Source organism: Gambusia affinis, linkage group LG20 (assembly GCF_019740435.1).
Source record: "Gambusia affinis linkage group LG20, SWU_Gaff_1.0, whole genome shotgun sequence".
Lineage (NCBI taxonomy): Eukaryota > Metazoa > Chordata > Actinopteri > Cyprinodontiformes > Poeciliidae > Gambusia > Gambusia affinis.
This window is the reverse complement of record NC_057887.1, coordinates 18,017,190-18,036,650: the sequence shown is the minus strand read 5'-3', so window position 1 is coordinate 18,036,650 and position 19,461 is coordinate 18,017,190. Positions and strand designations below refer to the sequence as shown.

The window sequence follows — 19,461 nt, the reverse complement described above, 5'->3', positions numbered from 1 at the left end:
TGTGACTATACATCATTCATAACAAACATCAAAAAGAACAAATAGATTTAATAAAATTTTAACAAACAAATGGCTTCTTTACCGTAACAGAGCTCTTTGGTTCCTCTTATCAGTCTGTAGCTTCTCATATTGAGGTCATCAAACCAAATTTCAGATCTACCATAACTGACCGACACCTGCTGGCCTCAGGTTTGCAACCAGCTTGTGACTGAAAAACCAGTAACCTCCTCCCAGATGATGACATGAACTTGTTATTTCCTCTGTCCATTGTAGTAGCTGATATATTGTGAAAATCAGGTAGAAATTATGCACTAATGGAGTCATGTTTACATAGAAACAATGCGCTACGAGGCTTTGCTTGTGAGACTTGCGGTCACGTGGGTCGGTTGTGGGCGGAGCTTGGTAAGGTCCATTGTGAGTAACATTCTGAATTAAAACAGTTGATGTCAGAAGTGGGATTCGAACCCACGCCTCCAGGGGAGACTGCGACCTGAACGCAGCGCCTTAGACCGCTCGGCCATCCTGACTATGCGACAACATGTGACACGCCCCCCTGATCCGCAGCACCAAATATTCACTGCTTCGCAAACGCGACGCGCACCTTGAACTTGTAGTGAAGGTTTGCACTTAGAAAAGTAAACTTGTCAGTTCCTTTAAATTTTAAATTTAAGTTTTAAATAACTGATACATTTATTTAATTGTATTCGAATTTTCAATAAACTGTGTATATATTGTTTTTTAGTTCTGTGGTCTTTTTTGGGAGCTCCTGAAAGCTTGGGGGTTCTAAGCAGTAAAATTATAAACTTTAAAGTATATTCAGTGACTCAATTGAAACATTATAGATTAATTGCTCACCAACTGATGTTTTTAAGCCTTTATTTTTGATCATTATCAGTTTATAGCTAATAAAATCATGATATTTAACAATATATGATATTAAAAAGGTTTTAATGCAAGATGTGGGTAGAATGAAATATGTTTAATATCTGCTTACATTTTATTTTCAAAAAGATCCTTTAATTTTAGAAATTAATCTTATCGAAACTGATATCTAATTTATTAAAATTGACTTATGTGTAGCAGTCTTATGTGTAGCAGTAACTGCAGATGCACACCATTCACATAAAATCAGACTATGTGGGTGTAGCATGGGAAAAAATGTGTTAACAAAGGTATAAATACTTAAATCAACACTTACAATGGTGATTGTAAGCCTGCAAAAGCTAATGGACACATAACACTAGCATTATGTAGGGGTTACATTTTACAATAAAATTAAGTTTACTTTACTGTATAAAGCAGCATAATGGCCTGTTTAAAAATGGTTTATCTTAAACCAATGTGAGATCAGAATAGCAGTCATAACATAAGCATAATAATAGCATCTAAGTGATGCTGAGCATACTGTCAGATTATTTTAAATATGCATTTTGGTTTCATTCTGAATGCAAATTTGTAGAAAACAGAATATTTTGTTGATATATTTCCACTGTTTTGCTGTGCATCATCGTCATCTTCTTGTCCTGAGCTGCAGAAGGTGCGACAAACTCCCCTTGCTTTTCACTGTGAATCAAAAGAGTGAGAGGCTTCACCCACTCTTTTGCACAAAACCTGAGCACCAGGAGAAAAGAGAGATGCATTTAAAGTAGGACAAACATAGATCATCCTCAAAGAAACAACTGAGTTTTGCTCACCTGTTTCATTTCCATGGTCACAGCTAATGAGCAAAGACAATTTCCAGTTACATAATGCTCAAAATAACATGACACACACACAATGTAAATAATTTCTTTGGTGTTGATTGTAACACACACCTGCCCAGGTGGAAGATGGGAGCTGTAAAGGTCCATCAACAGACACACCATACAGGAACTCGGCAAGCCAGGTCACTTCTGCTGGGTCATCGACAAAAGCCTCTTCAGATTCAACCTCTGCCATGAGGGTTACAGCAAAGCTAACTTTATTTTAAGACAAAAAAGGGTGAAAACTAAAGAACAGATGAATGGTTTCAGTAAGCAACTTCAATAATTTTTAAAAACAAGAATTTTGTTCAAATTTATTGTGGATTTCCTTATAAGTTTAGCGGCTATGCCTCTTGAACAGGTTAGGATATGGCTATAAAAAACATGTTCATTACATTTGTTTTCTCAGACAAAATCATTTTTAGATAAGGACATTTTAGGCTGCTCAGTTCTGCCTATTGACCCTTTGCAACTACGTCGCTTAATCATTCCAGGCGCCATGACAGAGATCAGAAGTAAAGGACGGGAGTATTGAACAGAGCAACTGAAAATGTTTTCCAAAGTTGTTTTTGCCAGTTTATTCGTGGCTTCTACTTGTTCAAGTCGAGCTAGTTTGTCTCTGAATGGAGAACGTACACGGCGGTATTTACCAGTGTTGTAGTACTCGAGACCGGTCTTTTAAGGTTTAATGTTAAGCACTTTTATTTGACCTCTTTTAGTGGTAATGTTTTTATTATATTCTTGTACCTTTTATGGATATCTCCAGCTGTACGATGTTAATGCTGTGTGGATGTGAATCAATGTGTAACCTCAATTTCCCCACGGGATTAATAAAGTTTAACCTAACCTAACCTTAAAATTTATATATTCACAAATTCATGTTAACAATGTCAAAAGAAAGTCCAGATAACAGATCAGCTCTGAATTGTATGACCTGATAGAGGACTTTGCTCCTCCTCCGCTCCGACTTTGCTCCAGGTTGTGTCCGTCTCCATGTTGCTGCAATCGGACTCCGATCCAGTGAGGTTGTAACATCGGAGTCTCTGTCTTAAATCTGTCATGTCGCAGATATAAGCCTCTCTGTGGAGCTGGCAGGCTAAGAAACAGAGAGCCAAACACAGAAAATCAGGACATTTAAGACAATCTAAAGGCTCAATTGGGGAAAAAGTTTGAAATTAAGTTAAATTTGCCGACTTTGCATGTCTTCTAGCTGCTGGATGTAGCAAGCTGCATCCTTGCTGTTCACGTAGAAGCGATGGCTGTCGCTCAGGTGTTTCAAAATGTGCTTTGAGTGGAAGGCTGAGTGGGTGTAATACACCAGCTTTGAGTCGACTGCAGCTATTTCAAACCTGCTGCCCTGCAGAGGAAAGACGAAGAGCGAGTAAAGAGGAAGACCTTCTGTTGTGTGAAATTATGTTTGAAATCTGTAAGTGGAGGAAAAAAACAACCTGGAAAGTAAACCGGTCGATCTCAGACCAGGTAAAAGCAAACAGTACGCGCTTCTTCCCTTCCACCTCCTTTAACAAAAAAAGAAAAAAAAGAGAGTAATAAAGTCGACAGAGAGTGCAGAAGGTAAACACTGACGCTCATCTAAATAATTTACTTGCATGCCATATTTATTGTGGGACTAGTCATGCATCACACTGTTTTATTAAGTTTTAAATGAGGCTTAAATAAAAGCATGTGTCCTCATTAATGTTCCACTGAATTTGTTAATTTGACCTTCATCCTCATAATAAATGTATGTAAACTTCACAGACGACCCACCTGATAGATATAGACTCCATCCAGCGCCACGCCGAGAAGGATCGAACTGCTCAGCTCATTTTCCCCCTGCACAGTTTAAGAAGTTGAAATAACACAAATGGGTTCAGGTAACCGACTCACGGCCAGCTTATCCTAATAAACAGCAGAAGAATTACAAAGACAGACGAAACAAACAACGCAGCTTGTGAAAGGAAAACCAAAAGCTCGGCTCAGAAGGTGACCGCTTGCATGTGAATGTTTTAATGGTTGCAAACCTTCTGTGATTTGCTGGAGGTGAAGTAACGTAAAAGTCTGACCTGCTTCATCCTGTAGAAAGTCAGCGCTGCATCCTGCAGGCCGCTGGCCTCCTTTATGAACTGCAGGATGGCTCGGCTGCGTGGCGTCCCTCTCAGCTCACCGTGCAACACTGGACTGTGTTGGAGAAGGAAGTTTCTCCCTCTGTGATTTATTAGCTGACACACAAATAACATTTGGGGGAAAAAACAACAGTCAACAAAAATATATGCGTGCGGTCTACTTAGAGTCACTATTTAAGCTAAAAAAAGGTAAAAATACGGCCTAGAAATAAGTTCTCTGAGTTTTTAAAATCCAAAATGAGATTTTAATCAATGTTTCCCCATTTTCGTTTTTATAAACCGACAAGAGGATATCATTAAAAGCTTGTTTTTATTTCAATCATTCCTTCTACGATAAAAAACAAGATGGTGGGGCGTGCTCCGGTGGCATAGAGGTTAGCGCGCCCCACGCTTGGAGGCCCTCGGTCCTCGACACGGCTGTCGTGGGTTCGATTCCCGGACCCGACGACATTTGCCGCATGTCTTCCCCCCTTTCCTGTCAGCCCACTGTGGCAAAAGGGACACTAGAGCCCACAAAAAGGACCCCCTGGTGGGGAAAAAACACCCCAAAAAAACAAGACGGTACTTCTTTGACACTCTGAACTATGCAAACCAAAACAGAAAGTTTGATTAATCAATAAAATCAATTTATCGCCCATCCTTATCTAAAAAGTACACCTTTAGAGATGATTAAAAAGCAGAATAATTATGAAATAACATGAAAACTTTATGGTGGTCAACCAGTTTTTGTTACCCAAGCTGGAAAGTAATCTTCTGGCAGAAAGTATTGCATTCTCTCTTTTTTCTCATCTCCTCCCTCGTCTTCAGCTCCTTCTCCACGTTCCAGATCTCCGGCTTCAGCCTGAAGCGCTGAAGCTGCCAGCTGGAAGAGCAGAGCTTCCTGTTGGTGGTTCTGGGATTGCAGCACTTTCTGCCTCAGCTCCCAGTAGTAAAGTTGCTGCACCTTGCTGCTCCTGGAAAGGGATGAGAGAGAAAAGGCTCTGCCTCGCTGACGAGAGCATCAAACGAAAACACTTGAGCGGGGCGGGGGATCCAAACTTACAATATCAGCAGCCCGTTTTCCAAATAAAACTTTACTCTGAGAAATACGATGAATGGAACCTGGAAGTGCAACATGAATAATTCAGCTTCCTCATTTAAAATGTCAGGAGAAATATTCCATGAATTATGCAGAGAGAAACTAACGTTTAGGGAGTTCCTGCTCCATGTTTTACCAAAATATTTCCTCAGCTTTTGTTCCAAATCCAGAAAAAGATATTCGTTTTCTTGGGTTATAAATTAGAAGAGGAGAAACAGTGAGAGTTTGTGCATAATCTCCTCTGCGTTCCAGAGTCAATGAAGAGAAAACATTGCCTCCTGAAACTCCCACACGTACCTCTGAGAAGAGCCAGACCAAACACTTGGAGATCGCCGACACCGAGCGAACGCAGCACCGTTTTCATCACTTCCTGTCCTCTGGCTCGCATCTGGAAATCAAGAAAAGCTCAATAAAAACACTTACACAATGGGTTTTTATTAGATGTTAACTGTACATATGTGTGGCTTTTATGTTGCTATATTTGCAACCAAATGTAAAACTGTGTGCAACATGAAAAGTAAATGTTTAAAATAAGTTTCATGCAGTGGAAACGGTGTAAGAAGAGCCGTCTTACTCTGACAGAACAATCCAGATGCTGTTTGTTGGGCAGAAGAACACGGACCTGTCTCATTTGTTTTGTCCTCATCGTCACAAAAACCTCAGCAGGTCTCGGTCCGACTTAAATCCTCCTCTTTTCTTCCCAGTAAGTCTGGTCCAGCCTCCTCTGACTTTATCACATGATAGGGAGAAAAGGACAGCCCTCGCTGCAAAAATCAAAACCTTACCAAGTATTTTTGGACTAGTTTCTAGAGCAAATATCTTAATACACTTGAAATAAGACAAAACTAGCTTACAAGTAGTAACTTTTAAGGGAGATAAGAGAGCTTGTTCTAAGTTAATAATTCTTTAATATTGATTAAAAATACAAAAACAAAAAAACAAAAACAAAACACTTATAGCAAGGGAGAAATGTCTTGTTATAAGTGGAAAAATCTGCTAGCAGAACCAGTTCTTTTTTATCAACATTAAGAAATTATTGCTAAAAAAAAATTAATATCCTTTTAAAGATATTCTTTTAATAAATGGTTCCGGAGGTCATGAAAGGTCAACCAGACCAACTGTCCCTATCATACACATATTTACAAACTCAAAGAAATGTGTTGTTTAGAAAATGCTTACTACTCAAAACATTTAATTTCTTTTAATTTTATTAATGTGGTAAGCCTGGTAATCTCTGGTCAAGCTTTTCTTGTTTTTTGTTTATCTTAAAAATTATGATGGAACAAACCAGGGATGCACAATATCGGATTTCTGATGGAAATCCGATATGCCGATATACTAAAACTCATTCAGTTGATAACCTATACCAATATTTTTTCCCTACACCTACTTCCTGAAACTATACGTCGTTCTCTGCTGTGGAGTTAAAATACTGCATTATCTTTGCCAATTTATCCAGCTACCAAATGCAAATGCTAAAAAAGATGCATCACTTTCAGCTTGCATTATGTTTAATTTCCAATGTATTCATGACAATGAAAACTCAAACAGTGCACATTTGACTTTGTGCTGTGCTGCAGGCATCTTCATCACTGGTTAGTCATATAAAAACAACTTTTATACTGATGAGTTACTTTGACGGAATGGCCGATATTAAATTTTACAGCTAATCTCGGCCGATACCGATACCATTCCGATAACATGAAGGAACATTTTTGCTGCACAAAGCAGCACAAATGTAGCATAGTTGATTGACATATTTCACCTGATTTTGTAAATGTAGGCAATGGGGGTCAGTTGACCTTTGATGACCCTTGGAAACATTGATCAATATTGTTAAAATGAGAGCAGTTCAAACTAAACTAGAGATATATAGGCACCCTTATGACAAAATTTAATCGGTGGAGTGATTTATAAACCCTAATCATTAATTGATTTTAATTTCCAGTGACCGAATGTGCCCCCCAACGCTAAACTAAACATTCCTTCAACATCTGTTAATCCCATCTTTGTGACACTTTGTTTTGGTAAACTCCTTCTGACCTCTGAGTACTATACCAAGAGAAGTTGGCAGTAGTGTAGCCATGTGTGTGTGTGTGTGTGACCGCGTGTGGGGGATTTAAAGTACAGCACAATTAAAGTATGAAAAACAATAAGTGATAATCAGACTGTTAGATTTTATGGGACTCCATAATACTCCATAATAGTGTCCAGTAATAGCGGATTATCTTGGTAGAATTATATTTCTACATTTCCAATTATTTACTATCATCTGTGATAAAGTGACGCCAGCATTATGGCTTCAACAGTGAGGAGTTTGTTCTAGTCATCTTAAAGATGGAAAGAGTCGATGTTGAAAAGCTGAATGATTAACGGAATGACTTTTTATTCATTTCAGAGCTCAGTGAGAGAGGTTATTCATTTTGTGGTGGTCCTAGTCTAAGAAAGAAAGAAGCAAATGTTCATGATGGTTCCACAGGCTTCCCCTGAAAATATGGATAAATTACAGGGTGAAAGTAATTTGAAGAGGGAGAACCACATAAACAAGTCAAGTCAAGGACAAGATGCATTCTGCATTTTTTTGTTTTTACTGACTTAAATAGTACATTTAAATTGCTGCACTGTTTGATAAGTAAAACCCGGAATCTCGCACTCGTGACGTCGCAAAGCAAATGCAATTTTAGAAGCTTGGTTGCTATGGTGACCATTACCACCATGGCTATTGGTGATATATTTATTAAAATAAATTATTATTTATTTAAATAAATAATTAATTTTATTAAAATGTATTTAATAAAATAAATTTTAAAATGAATAAAATTTATTTTATTAAATGAAATAAATTTATTTAGTAAATAAATACATTTATTTATTTATTTTTTCAGCATTGCATATCTCTAGTTAAGAGTTTGAGTAAGGAGTCTTGATTCACAAAACGTTTGCATTGCATGTATTTTTTATAATAAAAAGAAATGACAAAAATGCAACTTACCTGCAACATTTAAAACAAAGACAAACACAATCAACTATTTACATTACGAGTCTGAATTCATACAAAAAAGATGTAAAACGTTCAACATTTAAAAAAAAGAAACACGTCAACACAAATGTATATCACATTCAAATCAAATAAAACACTTTCCTCCTTTATTTTGCTTTATTTAGCAATTTCTTTCGTAATAAAAAAACATCCAAAAATGCAACTTATCTGCAACATTTAAAACAAAGACAAACACAATCAACAGCTATTTACATTACATTGAAGTTTGAATACATAGAATGATGACGTAAGACTTTCATCATTTAAACAGAAACAAACACAGGAAGAAGCTATTTACACTAATGTAAAGGAGCAGAATAGATCCAAGCTAAAAACAACTATTTTTGTTTAGTTGGGGTTTTTTTTTTTGTTGGTTTTTTTATTTCTTACCGTAGTGTAAACAGCATTTTTTTTTACAATAAAAAGACATAATAAAAATGTAGAACCTGCAAGAAAAGAAAGAGAAACACGTCAACACAAATGTATATTACATTCAAATCAAATAAAACACTTTCCTCCTTTATTTTGCTCATTAAAAAAGCAAAATGTGTTTTTTATTATAAAAAAAGACATACAAAATGCAACTTATCTGCAACATTTAAAACAAAGACAAACACAATCAACAGCTATTTACATTACGAGTCTGAATTCATACAAAAAAGATGGAAAACGTTCAACATTTAAAAAAAGAAACACGTCAACACAAATGTATATTCAAATCAAATAAAACACTTTCCTCCTTTATTTTGCTTTATTTAGCAATTTGTTTCGTAATAAAAAAAACATCCAAAAATGCAACTTATCTGCAACATTTAAAACAAAGACAAACACATTCAACAGCTATTTACATTACATTACGAGTCTGAATTCATACAAAAAAGATGTAAAAAGTTCAACATTTAAAACAGAAACAAACACAAGAAGTTATTAATATTACAGTTAAGAGGCTGAGTCAAAAATAAAACAACTGTCCTTTTGATGGCTGCAGAGCAGGTCATGCAATCATTTGTAACAGGTGTGGTGAAACGGAAAAACAAAACAGTTATTTTTACATGAATTAAAGTGGTAATCTTCTAACAACAACAACAACAACGAGGAGCTGTTCACATAATTTAAAAAGCTTGAACTTTGATAAGATGGCGTTTCTTTTTCAAATATTTCTTCTTCCCCGTTCTGTATTTGGCTTCCTTCTCCAAAGCCTCTATCATCTCCATGGCCTCCATCTCATAGTTCGCTGACTTGATCTTAAGGGATTTTTCCTTTTGCAGCATGAGGGTGAGTTCCTGGATATCGTTTAGCAGAGATCTCTGTTTGTTGTCCTGTGCCTGAAGCTTGTTGGTAAGGAGTACGGTCTCAGCCGAGAGCGTCTCCGTCATCGTACAGGCTTTCTCTAAATCCTGGTAAAGCTTGTCACTTACCTCTTGGAACTCCAGCTTACCTCTTTGTGCCTCTTCTCTCAGAGCCCTTTCTTTTTGCAGTTCTTCATCTGTTTCCTGCCGAAGACACTCCACAGTTTTCAGGAGAGAAGCATTTTTAGTTTCTCCTTGGACCCTCAGTCTTTTCTCTTCTTGGAACATTTTCTCCAGCTGTTGGAGTTCCAGTTTAAGCTTCTTCTGATCATCCAAACTGATGTCAGATGGAACTTCCTTGGATTTCTTCTCCACGTCCTCCAGCTTTTGAATCAACTGCTCTGCGATGTCTATTGCTTCCCGTTTATTCGCCTCGATTTCGCCTCTAAGTTCTAGTTCCATTTTCAGTTCATGGTCCAGTATTTCTAACAGATTCTCTGCCTGGATCCTTCGTGTTTTCTCCTCTTGGAACATTTTCTCCAGCTGTTGGAGTTCCAGTTTAAGTTTGTTCTGATCATCCAAAGTGATGTCAGATGGAACTTCCTTGGACGTCTTCTCCACGTCCTCCAGCTTTTTAATCAACTGCTCTGCGATGTCTATTGCTTCCCGTTTATCCGCCTCTGTTTGTTCTCTAAGCTCTAGTTCCATTTTCAGTTCTTGATCCACTATCTCTAACAGATTCTCTGACTGGATCCTTCGTGTTTTCTCCTCTTGGAGCTTTTTGATCAACTGCTCCGCGATGTCTATTGCTTCCTGTTTATCCGCCTCTGTTTGTTCTCTAAGCTCTAGTTCTGTCTTCAGTTCTTGATCCACTATCTCTAACAGATTCTCTGACTGGATCCTTCGTGTTTTCTCCTCTTGGAACATTTTCTCCAGCTGTTGGAGTTCCAGTTGAATCTTATCCCCATCATCTGATCTGATCTCAGTGGGACCTTGTTTGGACGTTTTCTCCAAGTTCTCAAGATTTTTGATCAACTGCTCCGCGATCTCCACTGCTTCCTGTTTGTCCGCCTCTGTTTGTTTTCTAAGCTCTAATTCTGTCTTCAGTTCATGGTCCAGTATCTCTAACAGATTCTCTGCCTGGATCCTTCGTGTTTTCTCCTCTTGGAACATTTTCTCCAGCTGTTGGAGTTCCAGTTTAAGTTTGTTCTGATCATCCAAAGTGATGTCAGATGGAACTTCCTTGGATTTCTTCTCCACGTCCTCCAGCTTTTGAATCAACTGCTCGGCGATGTCTATTGCTTCCCGTTTGTCCGCCTCGATTTCGGCTCTAAGCTCTAGTTCTACCTTCAATTCTTGGTCCAGTATTTCCAACAGATTCTCTGACTGGATCCTTCGTGCCTTTTCCTCTTTAATGGTTTTCACCAGCTGTTGGAGTTCCAGTTGGATCTTCTCCCCATCATTTGATGTGATCTCAGTGGGACCTTGTTTGGACGTTTTCTCCACGTTCTCAAGATTTTTGATCAACTCCTCTGCGATCTCCACTGCTTCCTGTTTATCCGCCTCAGTTTGGGCTCTAAGTTCTCGCTCGGTATTCAGCTCTTGCTCCATCATATCAAAGAAAGCCTCAGCACATTTAAATTGTTCCAGATTTTCATTTTCGGCCTGAATCCTCAGCTCTCTCTCTCGCTGGAGCATTTCTTGAAGTTGTTGGACATCAAGATAAGGAATGTCCTCATCTCCAACTTTGATTTCAGTTGAATATCCAGAGGGAACTTTCTTCAACCCTTCGCCGTGGCTGGAGAGCTGGAGGGGAATGTTGATGGCTTCCCTTTTGGCACAAAGATTTTTTTCATTCTCCAGCTTCTCCTTAAGCTCCTGAATCTCCAGAAGCAAGGCCTGCTTCTCCTCCCTCTCTTCTGAGACAAGATCTTCATAGCAGCGTTTTGTGTTGAATTTCTCCATTGTAATGGCCTCAACATCTTGGCGCAGCTCCTTGATCTCCTGCTGGAAAATGTCAAAGAGCTCGTTGTTCAGGTGATAGACCATTGGTTTCGGCCGTTTTTCGTCTGTTTCCTGCCGAAGACATTCTACAGTTTTCAGGAGAGAAGCATTTTTAATCTCTCCTTGGACCCTCAGTCTTTTCTCCTCTTGGAACATTTTCTCCAGCTGTTGGAGTTCCAGTTTAAGTTTGTTTTGATCATCCAAAGTGATGTCAGATGGAGCCTCCTGGGACGTCTTCTCCACGTCTTCAAGCTTTTTAATCAACTGCTCTGCGATCTCCACTGCTTCTTGCTTGTCCGCCTCAACTTGGGCTCTCAGTTTTCTTTCTGTTTCCAATTCTTGGTCCAGTATTTCTAACAGATTCTCTGCCTGGATCCTTAGTGCTTTTTCGTCTAGGATGATTTTCTCCAGCTGTTGGAGATCCAGTTGAATCTTGTGGCTAGAGAACTGAAGGGGAATCTCGATGGTTTCCCTTTTCGCTGAATCCCCTTTTGCACCAAGATTTTGTTCAGTCTCCAGCTTTTCCTGGAGCTTCTTCATCTCTTTCTGAGCCACGGCAAGATCAATTTCAAGCTCAGTGGTGAGCATCTCCATCTCCTGACGGTGTTTCTCTTGCATCTCCTTTATTTCGTGTTGGAGTTCCTGAATTGTGGGGCAGCACGTTGTTTCATCTCTGCCCACCAGGCCTTCAGCTTTCTCCAGCTTCTCCTTAAGCTCCTGAATCTCCAGAAGCAAGGCCTGCTTCTCCTTCCTGTCTTCTGAGATAAGGTCTTCATAGTACCGTTCGGTGTTGAATTTCTCCATCGTAATGGCCGCAACATCTCGGTGCAGGTCCTTGATCTCCTGCTGGAAGATGTCAAAGAGCTCGTGGTTGAGGTGATGGATCATTGGTTTCTGCATTCTGATTTGTTCAAACAGGTTTCGCTCAAAACAATGTTTTCCTCTCAATCCGCACAATTCGCACAGTGAAAAGTGGGTAAATTTCTGTGGAACTGTGTGCCTTTATAAGATACAATTCTTCTGTATGATGCATGAAAAGGCCTGTGATGTCATCATTGGTATTACTATGGCGATAGTTCTCTTGTGTGCTTGTAAGCTTTCTCACCATCTTATTGGCTGAATTTATTACAATACAAATAAATGCTTTATTAATCGTAAGGGAAATTACGATTTCGTAATTTCCCTTATTCTGGTATATATATATACCATCATATACCAGAATATATCATATACCAGATGATATATGATGGTATATATATATATAGATATATATATATATATACCATCATATATATATATATATATATACCAGATGATGTCTATAGTTGTCTGTAATTTGGACATGGTGAAATACATAAAACAAACAGCATCTGTTTTATAAAGTACATAAAACAAATGCTCAGAGTATCCTCACCCAGGCCTGTTTAGTGTCTGTCGGATAATCTTCAGAAATAAATTTACAGATGAGGAACTTTTACTGACATGTATCACACTAGCAAGTGTTACAGAAAAAAAATCTATGAGTTTCAAATGCATTTAAACCAACCTTTACTATTTTGGAGAACGCATGAAGCTGTGGGAAGATCAGCGTTGATTCAACAGCAAGAAACAAAACTGAACGAAAATATTTTTGATTAAAAAAAAAACAGTTGAAACTGTACTTAAAATAAATATTCAGCTTGAGGACAAAATGCTGCTCCTTAAAACATCATCACACTTCAGTTAGAAAGAGCAGAGAAAGTGAGCAGACTAAAACAAACATGGCTGCTTTGTGTAGAATCAAGTGATTCATGCTAACACTATTATGAGCGTAACAAAACAAACACTGAACTTCTGCAGGTTTCATAAACTCAAACTTAACACTTTTTAAGACCATTATGAATGGAATTTAACATCTATGTCTCCACAGAAATGTACAACTAGCCATAAATTTGCATTTACCCGAGGTAGGCACAGAAAGGCTAGTCAGCTAGCATAAACTTGCTAGCTGAGAGATAAATAGGCACCCTTCTGTCAAATTTTAATCGGAGTTTTATGGATTAAAGACCATAATTAATTCCTTTTAATTTCCGGTGACCGGAATTTCTGGTTCCGGTTCTGGTTCTGGTTCAACTTTTGGGGTAATACCGTAAACTGGGTTGGAGTTGGCTGTCTGGCGGGAAGGTAGGTCACTAATAAGCTCGTCCTCGTCCTGGGATGAAATGATGATGATTATAGCGTCCTCATTACGGGTTAAGCCTATGGAATGAGAAAAATAAACACGTAAATAAAAAAAAACAGTTTCCTGATCGGTTCAAATAGGCTATTATAAAAAAAAAAAATAAATAAAAAAATAAAAAAATAAAAATAAAATAAAAACAACTTACTCTGTATTCCTGTATTAGCGGAACCGGACCGGATGCTGTGACAGCTTCATTCACCGAGTGAGATGATGTTCTGATGGGTTCACAGTCGTTTCTTTTCCAGAAACAAACTTCTGGAAGTTTGTTTCTGAAACAAACTTCCAGAAAACTGTAAAACAGCTGAAACACTGACTTCCTTTAAATCTCAACTAAAAACCCACTTTTTTAGAATTGTATTAGAAACGTAATCAATTATAAATTTAATGACGGAACCTGACTTAATGTTGTGTTTTTATTGTTAATTCTATGTTGCATTGTGTTTTTGTGTTTGATTTGATGTAAAGCACTTTGAAATGCCTTGCTGCTGAAATGTGCTATACAAATAAAATTTGATTTGATTTTGATACATCCTGTTAGTGTTTTAAGTTGTACTGAAAATTAGTTTTTCGAATAGATAGTTTCCTTGCACGCAATACGTGCTGACCCCAGAGGTCATGGGAGTCTTCCTGACGGGGTGAGCTCTGTCCCGCATTTTGCTTTAAAACCAGACACACACTGATCGTCACTGCAATCGATCCTTCACCTGACGTCATGAGACGTCCTGCTGATGTTTTAAGTTGTACTGAAAATTAGTTTTCTGAAGAGATAAGAGTTTCCTTGCACGGAATATATGCTGAGTGCATTCTGTTTTAAAACTGGACACACATGCACCAGCACAATTGACTTAGTGAGAAAAACCGGAGGTAAGTACCTAAAAACAATGTGCTGGATCGATCAGAATAACAGATGTCCCAGGAATGTTTATCCTGTCACCGGATGGGGGGAGGGGTATATCCGGTCACCGGAAATTAAAAGGAATTAATTAGGATCTTTAATCCATCAAACTCCGATTAACATTTGAGGTGCCTATTTATCTCTCTTAAACGTCTTAAAATGTTTGACTCAAATTTAGTTTTTAAATTGTAGCTTCTTTGTGTTGGTCCATCGCAGAAAATAAAACACATTGGGGAAGAATTAAAGGATGTGAGAATATTTCCAAAACACTAAATAATTCAAATTTGACTTGATAAATAATATTTAAATCAAAAGTTAACTCTTCCAAAATCTTCCACTGGGTGTTCTGCAACTGCAATAAAAGCTGGATTTAAAATATTTTATTATCCATCCTACCCAGGAAAGATAAAACATGTAGACAAAAGAAAATACACCTTTATTGTTATTCTATTGTTAATTTATTTAAAAACATCACCTAATAATGCCATTTGTGCTTTGCTTCAATAAAGCAACATCAAATAAAAACAGTTCGTAGCTGGTGATCCTCACACAGAAACCTCAGATTTTCTCCCGTTAAGGTTACAATCTACAGCTTCGTTTCAGATTCCTACATGAAAAATGTTCACATGCAACAAAATCAGAAAAAACAAAACCAAAGTAAACTACAGATAGTTTAAAAAAGGCAACTGCTCCCCATTAACAGGCATGTCTAACAGCGAAGAAGAATCATCATCGTGAGATGTTGGTAATGCAGTTTCAGTAGCATCAACTCCCACAGAAACAGTTCATAAACACAAAAACCCAAACCGAGCTTTTCACCTTTTCTGACGCAAATTCACACATTCACATACTCTAATAAATAAGCTGTTCTTTCAGATCACTGTTTTTAAGGTAAGATATCGTTTTCAGATGGAGTTCGGCTCAATCCGAAGAGTTAGCGGCGACCAGAGGAAGCGCACAGCGCAGCGTGTGCGGTGGTTTGATTTCTGCAGGCTCAGAAACGGCGACAAGGAGTTTATAAACATTTAAACACATTCACCAGTTTGCATCACATTTCCATCGACGTCACATACTGGTCTGTCCTTCAGCACGCTGGAGGATTCCTGTAAGAAGTCTACAGATACAATTCATTTGTACATACAATAGAGCTGACTTTAACGTAACCAAAAAAAAACAAACTAAAAAGTAAATGCAAACACACACGGAAAACACATTTAAACAAACAGTAACCAGCAAAAATGAAGCCTGTTTTCACAAATACCCAGTCGTTATAAATTTTAAACCAAGAACCACAACAATGATTTAAACTTCCTTTGACCCTGTAATAATAAAAAAAATAACTTTTTCCTCTCTTAGCCTGCAGACATGCAAACACGCAGGCTAACACGGAGGATATTTTACACAGCTGTTCAATTTCAAAAACCTGTTAATTTCTGAATTAGTAAGAGAAAGCAAATATATTCACATTTTCATTTCACAATGAACAGAAAAACGGATTGTTTTGCATTTACATGCAGCGATATAATACAGTGTAGCTTTAAGTTTAATTGTTTTGACTTTTTTTTACTCTCTAATTTGAGCGAAACGTAGAAATGCTCTGGATTTAACTGGGCAGCTGAACGTGTGTTTGTGGCAATGATTTCATTTAACAACCAAGAACATAAACATGACCTTTTTATTTCTTGCCATCCCTCTTCCACAGACCGGTTCATGATTTCTCCATGTGACATTTTCACAAACTCATTCTTCTAAATATCCAACAGATGGGAAAACAGTAGCTCCTTCAGTAATGCGTCGTTGGAAGAATATGCTGTGTTGGATGAAATATCCCAGTTTTAAGGAGTTTCTGAGGCGGCTGCGTTTAAATGATGCGATGGCTGGTGCTGTGTGACGTAACATTCATTGAACAGTTGCTGCAGAAAGATTATTAATGATTAAAAGTCTTGATAAAAGTGTAACCGAACCGAGAACAGTGGATTAAATGCACTTAACTTTAGCCGGTTCACTGCTGATTGCATCTGATCAGTTAATACAGGTGCATCTCAGTAAATGAGAAAATCATCGAAAAGTCGGATTATTTCAGTAACTCGATGAAAAAGTGAAACTAAATGATGTTTATGTCTGTTAACTTTGAGGATCTTGGCTTATAACAAACCATTACTGTGTGAAATTAATTCATATTTCACTTTTTGAGCTAAATTACTGAAAGAAACGGACTTTACAAAGACACTGACTTATTGAGAGGCACTTTCTGTATTTCTGTACATCTGAACGATTTTGCAGCTGAATGCTTCGATAACTGAAACCACAAACTGTACAGAACTGCTGACCTCAGTGGTACCGAGAGATTTAAACATATTTTTCTCAAGAAATATCAGAATATTTACACGTTGCGACTGGGACGCCATCTTTCAGCCGCCCAAAAGTCTTTCAGTCAGTCATGAAAACATTAATTGACTCCCCAGATTGTGCGCATTTTCTACACTACAACCGAGATTTATGTACAGGAACTTGCTTTTGAAGACAAACTACATTTTTATTTTCCTTATAGTCGATACTAGAGTGCACTAAAGACATTTTAGCAGCTTTTACATACAAGCAGAAAGAATCAACATAAAATTCTCCTGTTTGTCATTTCCTATGCAAAGGTAGCTTTCTTCTTTTCAGATTGCTGTTTTGATGTTATTGTTTTCTTTATATATACACACAATTAAAAATTTTTGACCAGGGCAAAACATTTAAACTACGTTGGCAACGTTACCAAAAAACGTGGGGATTCCTGGAGGTACCTCTTCTGGCTGGAAAGAAAAGGAGGAAGACTGACTTCAGGTCTCTTCCAGCTGACGGCGAAGAGTTAGCGGCCGATGCGTGAAGGCACTTCCTGGTAAAGCTTTCCGCAGACTAGCACCTGGGATTGTTTTGAAGTAACCAGTAGAAGCCCTTTGAAAAGGTGAGAGGTCTTAAAGGTTCCCCAGTCACAGAAGCATGAAGCTTAAGATGTATTGGAGGAGTTTATTCCTGTTGGCCTGAGGTTGAAAGGTGCTGCTGAGCTCCAGAACTGACTTTCTGTTTTCTTGTCTTTCCTTCAGGACCTAAAGTCGTCCAAAGAGAGGAGATAGAAGTTAAAGCTTCACTCTGAGTTTCTGAAGCCTGCAGAATAAACCGCGTACATTAAACATGCGCACCCCGAGCTCTTTGAATGTCTTCACCGTGTTCTTAACCAGATAGTGAGTTGCACTTTCACCTGAAAAAGAAAATAAGACATAAAGTTAATCAAGCAAACAAAAAAGAACTTAATTTTTAAAAATTGTAGGACTTCAAACTTTTATATCAGAGGTTTTTGAACTCTATGTTTTATAAAACTTGCCTACAACATACAAGCTAAATAAATAACACTTTATGCCTGCAACTGTCTATTTTTTGACAACAAAGCTTGACAAATATTCCCTTTTCATGCTTCAATAAATGTATTCTTTCACACTAGATTAACTTAACGTGCAACGAGATCCTGCAACCTCATAATAACTGAGGAAATACCTAGAAAAGGAAACCTGCTGTCACTCAATGAGTTTCTAAAACCCAGAACTCTGCAAAGGTTTTGTTTTTCAGATTTCTGCTTTACAAAGTAAAGGCACTTTTTAATCCCTAATAACTTCAAATTACACGATAAAATAACAACTAATTTAATGTCTTTGTAATGCTCAAAGTTATCTTGAAGTAGAATTATAATATATCGGCTTCACAAATTCTTCACTAACATGGTGATCTTTGATGAGAGAGGAGAAACTGCAGCTAACGCTAGCTTATTTCCACTGTTTGTTGACATTCACTGGTTGACTATTCACTTAATAAAATGCTCTTTGTGGGTCTGAATATTTGCTTGATAAATAAAACTTATAGAAAGTTTACAAATTCAGCGCTTTGATCCACAAAATGTTGTAGATTAAATGTTTTGTTAACAGGAGATGAAGTGGGGAAAAAGACAGAAGGATGCATCGTATGGCTGTTGAAAAAGAATATTGTAGTAATCGATTATTGTTACGACTAACTAAGTAACTAACTAGCTCACTCACTCACTCACAAACAACTTGGAAACGTTGATGTTATGTTGCTAGCATTTAAAGCTAAGCAACAACTCACAGGTGGAATTCAGAGCGCTGCGCAACACAAATAATCACCCGGCCGGAACACGGTGCCTTAGTTGATAAAACCTAATTTAATGAACATAAATTATGTTCATTACATTTTCCTGGAGGAACTTTAATAATCGTGGTACTCGAATCATTCGAGGAGTCGTTACAGCCCTCCTGCACTGAACAATAAGTAAATATGACCAATAACACAGTGAGCATTTCAATGGACAGACGGCAGAGCATGTGCGCAGTCTTACCATAAGCAGCAATGCCTCTCTCTGTCCGTGTCAGCAGGTATTTGAAGAGCCTCAGGGTGAAGTCGGACTCAGGCATAGGCTGACTCAAGCCGTGAACAAACACGGCGGCGCCGCTGTAGGCCTCCAGCACTGGACTGAGCAGGCGCTGAAGGAAGATGAAGAACTCCTGGTGCTCAGCTGACAGGCTCACCTGATTCAGAAGAACAATAATCATCTATGAAGTTCTTGGAAGTGATTTCAAAAGTTGAAACATTTTGAGCGGCTGCATGAGGGCAGACCTTCACGTAGCGATCTCGCTGCTCCTCCCCAAAGTCGCTGTCTTCGTCCTCTTCGTCGCTTCTCCAGGAGGGCGGCTCGGAGAACTTCTTAGGCCAGGGTTCCTCGGTTGGGCTGGAGTTCATTTCCTCCTGGTCCTCCTGAAGCACAAAAACAAAACGAGGAGAATTGGGGAAAAACGGTTCCATGCACCACAAATCTGGAACAAACCTCCAGAAAACTGCAAAGATGCTGAAACACTGAATCCCACCTGCTTAAATCTGACTTTGATTCATAGTAACTGGAACATATTTGATGAAAATAATCTAACATTTACTGATTGTTGTTAACTGTACTTTGTTTCTATGATGTAAAACGCTTGTTGTATTGTCATTTCTGTCCAACAGAAGTAAAGTTAAATCAA

At 38.1% G+C, this 19,461-nt stretch overlaps 3 protein-coding genes and 1 non-coding gene across 7 annotated transcripts in view; all 4 read right to left on the bottom strand.

Annotated features, from left to right (window-relative positions):
* Positions 1-444: 444 nt before the first annotated feature.
* On the bottom strand, positions 445-527 carry trnal-cag. The gene has a single exon. It is a non-coding gene; the product is annotated as a tRNA-Leu (tRNA).
* Positions 528-757: 230 nt separating this feature from the next.
* On the bottom strand, positions 758-13,688 carry LOC122823376 (FERM domain-containing protein 6-like). Of its 3 annotated transcripts, none has more exons than XM_044102925.1 (15): positions 13,643-13,688; positions 13,404-13,514; positions 5,518-5,671; positions 5,241-5,331; positions 5,051-5,130; positions 4,908-4,966; positions 4,599-4,818; positions 3,806-3,961; positions 3,510-3,575; positions 3,191-3,259; positions 2,937-3,099; positions 2,677-2,838; positions 1,815-1,931; positions 1,695-1,717; positions 758-1,611 (listed from the first exon to the last, which is right to left on the bottom strand). In XM_044102925.1, exons 3-15 carry the CDS (start codon positions 5,587-5,589, stop codon positions 1,561-1,563), a joined length of 1,329 nt encoding a protein of 442 aa, XP_043958860.1. In that variant the 5' UTR covers positions 5,590-5,671; positions 13,404-13,514; positions 13,643-13,688; the 3' UTR covers positions 758-1,560. The 3 variants fall into 3 exon arrangements, with proteins under 3 accessions (XP_043958860.1, XP_043958859.1, XP_043958862.1); XM_044102924.1 differs by having other exon boundaries at positions 5,518-5,667; XM_044102927.1 differs by having other exon boundaries at positions 888-1,611; positions 1,815-1,892; positions 5,518-5,667.
* On the bottom strand, positions 9,096-12,218 carry LOC122823488 (trichohyalin-like). The gene has a single exon (XM_044103152.1). The coding sequence runs from the start codon at positions 12,174-12,176 to the stop codon at positions 9,096-9,098; it is 3,081 nt and encodes a 1,026-aa protein (XP_043959087.1). The 5' UTR covers positions 12,177-12,218.
* Positions 13,689-14,831: 1,143 nt separating the features above from the next.
* Positions 14,832-19,461, bottom strand: part of gpam (glycerol-3-phosphate acyltransferase, mitochondrial) — a 29,522-nt gene continuing 24,892 nt past the window's right edge. For both annotated transcript variants that reach the window (XM_044102643.1, XM_044102644.1), the window contains exons 18-21: positions 19,061-19,198; positions 18,783-18,972; positions 17,578-17,636; positions 14,832-17,484 (exon numbers count right to left, since the gene is read on the bottom strand). In XM_044102643.1, coding sequence (XP_043958578.1) covers positions 17,368-17,484; positions 17,578-17,636; positions 18,783-18,972; positions 19,061-19,198 — 504 coding nt within the window. In that variant the 3' untranslated portion in view covers positions 14,832-17,367. The remainder of the gene's footprint in view (positions 17,485-17,577; positions 17,637-18,782; positions 18,973-19,060; positions 19,199-19,461) is intronic.